Below are 2,233 nucleotides of genomic sequence, written 5' to 3'. Positions count from 1 at the left end.
GAGAAAAGGAAGAATATAATATTGATTTAAAAAATTGTATTTAATGCTTTACTTTCTGTGCATATAGAAAATATGATATATTATTTATATTTAATTAATATTTTCCTGTCTTTTGTTGGGCAGGAAGGTACATGTAACCTATTTAACAATTTCTCAAATCAAAATATTTTTTGCATTAATTAAATTAAAAAAAATACTAAACATATAAATACATTCGAATTAATGACATCAAAATTATCATAACAATAATAATACTAAGTTAATCCAAAGAATTTCTAAAATTGAAATATTAATATTCAAGACCAATTGTGTTTATCAATTTCGATTTTCTAAATTGTAACCTTCTAGAGTTAATATTTGATGACACGTGGTCTGAAAATTTAACATAGGATTTATGTAGTGTAGCTACCATAGGGCTCTTCCACAATCCATTCGAAAGCTCTGGGGTGGAGGCCTCATTTATTTTTTTCAAGGACTGGAAACCGATCTTTGTCAAGTGGAGTTGGGTGCCTCTAAACGATTGTCCATACCGATCCAAGTTAACATCGGAGGAAATAACAATAGAATGCCTCTTAGTATTAGAACAAAACGTGTCCCTTGCTGTCTTCACTAACTTCAAATTCATGCCTCCTTTGATTGCGAGGCTTTAAAACCTTGACACAAGGAAAACCAAACAGGGGAACGTACATGCGACATGAGATTGGAAGGCAATTGCTTAAAAAAGAATGGTTCTATGTTTCTAATTAAATCCCAGAAAAAGAGTTGATGGCTAACAAGTGGTAAGGTTGCCAAGGCCAACCCTCGAACATGGGAGCCCTGACTTTAGCTTAAAACATATTTAATTCACACTTTTCCGGGGAAGTGTTGTGTGTCCGGACCCAGACAGAGTTACTATGTCTTAATAGTAATCATCAACTTCCCACGTACAAGCCCCAAAATCAATATCTAATTTTACAGAAATATTCTCTTCTGCTAATCTCATTTCATCGAAAAATATTGGCTCAGGGTTATCAGAGTTGAAGTAATCACATAAAGCCACCATAGTATCTGTTAATAAATACTCATCTGATAAGCTGGTTGGTTGTCCTGGGAGATCCTCCTCAAGTTTCCACCCGTGCTCGAAAGAGTCATCTTTGGATTGGATTTGAAGTTCAGCTTCTTCATTGGTCTGGAATCTGAGAACAAATGTAGGTGAACAGAGGGACTGAGATTCTTGACCACAATCATACCCCGAAATGATGTCCAGATCAATGTCGGGTCTCAGGGGAGGTTGTGCAAAGTTTGTGACAGCGTCGGGGCCTTTGATTTGAATCGCGGCTCGGTCGTACACCAAGGCAGCTTCTTCAGCAGTGTCATACGTGCCAAGCCAGACTCTGGTTCGACTTGTGGGGTCTCTGATCTCAGCCGCCCATCTCCCCCATGGCCTTTGTCGAACCCCAAGATACTTGACACCCACAGACAAACATTGCTGCTGTTGTTGCTTCTTTGATCTAATATCCACATGGTTACTTTTATTATTTATTTGGTGGTTCGTTGGTTTGGTGAAGTTAACAGTGGAACAATCTTGGATCCTGATTTCGTTTACATGCCTTTTCACTGTGTGATATGTCTCCCCTTCGCATTCGTCGCTTGAAGAATCGGTGGCATCCTCATCGGTGACACAAATCCTCACAATTTTAGGGGCTTTAGCTTTGGACTCCATGCAAAACCGCTCGCTCGATGGCTTCACTAGCTTCTTAGTAACAGTTCTTTGCTCTCTGTATTTGACTCTCAACGGACTCCCTGGATTCATCTCCAAAATTTTATCCTCAAAAAACATAAGGAGAAGAATCTGTAATCAAACGATATTTTCAAAGCAAATTAAAAGCTCGTTGGAGAATGAAGAGCCAAAGACCGGAGATAATCAAGAGCTTTTCAGAGTCAAAACGGCAAGAATCGTAATTTTATAGGGGTATGAGTCCTCCACAAAACTAGCACTTTATTGGAACAAGTTTATTATTCCTTATGTGTGTGTGTTTTAATTTTTTAAAAACGTAAAAATATTTAATTCTAATACAATTAATAATTAATAATATTTTTTAATTAATTCTATATAAAAATTATTTAATAACTCATTTCGAATTTAAATATTATTGGATTAAATATAAATTTAAAGCACTTAACTTAAATTAAAGTAGTACAAATTTAAACTATTACAATACAATCCAAATTAAAATCAACAAATTGAATTAAA

General features: G+C 35.7%; 1 protein-coding gene across 1 annotated transcript; it reads right to left on the bottom strand.

The window, feature by feature from the left end:
- Window positions 1–281: 281 nt before the first annotated feature.
- LOC107908273 (ethylene-responsive transcription factor CRF6) lies at window positions 282–1,949 on the bottom strand. The gene has a single exon (XM_016835500.2). It carries the CDS (start codon window positions 1,817–1,819, stop codon window positions 899–901), a length of 921 nt encoding a protein of 306 aa, XP_016690989.1. The 5' UTR covers window positions 1,820–1,949; the 3' UTR covers window positions 282–898.
- Between the last annotated feature and the right edge of the window lie 284 nt (window positions 1,950–2,233).

This window comes from Gossypium hirsutum, chromosome A11 (assembly GCF_007990345.1).
Source record: "Gossypium hirsutum isolate 1008001.06 chromosome A11, Gossypium_hirsutum_v2.1, whole genome shotgun sequence".
Taxonomy (NCBI): Eukaryota; Viridiplantae; Streptophyta; class Magnoliopsida; order Malvales; family Malvaceae; genus Gossypium; species Gossypium hirsutum.
This window is presented reverse-complemented; position numbering and strand designations above follow the sequence as displayed.

Coding starts and splice junctions, on each gene's coding strand:
- LOC107908273 (XM_016835500.2), bottom strand. CDS start 1,819: ATGTTTTTTGAGGATAAAATTTTGGAGATGAATCCAGGGAGTCCGTTG.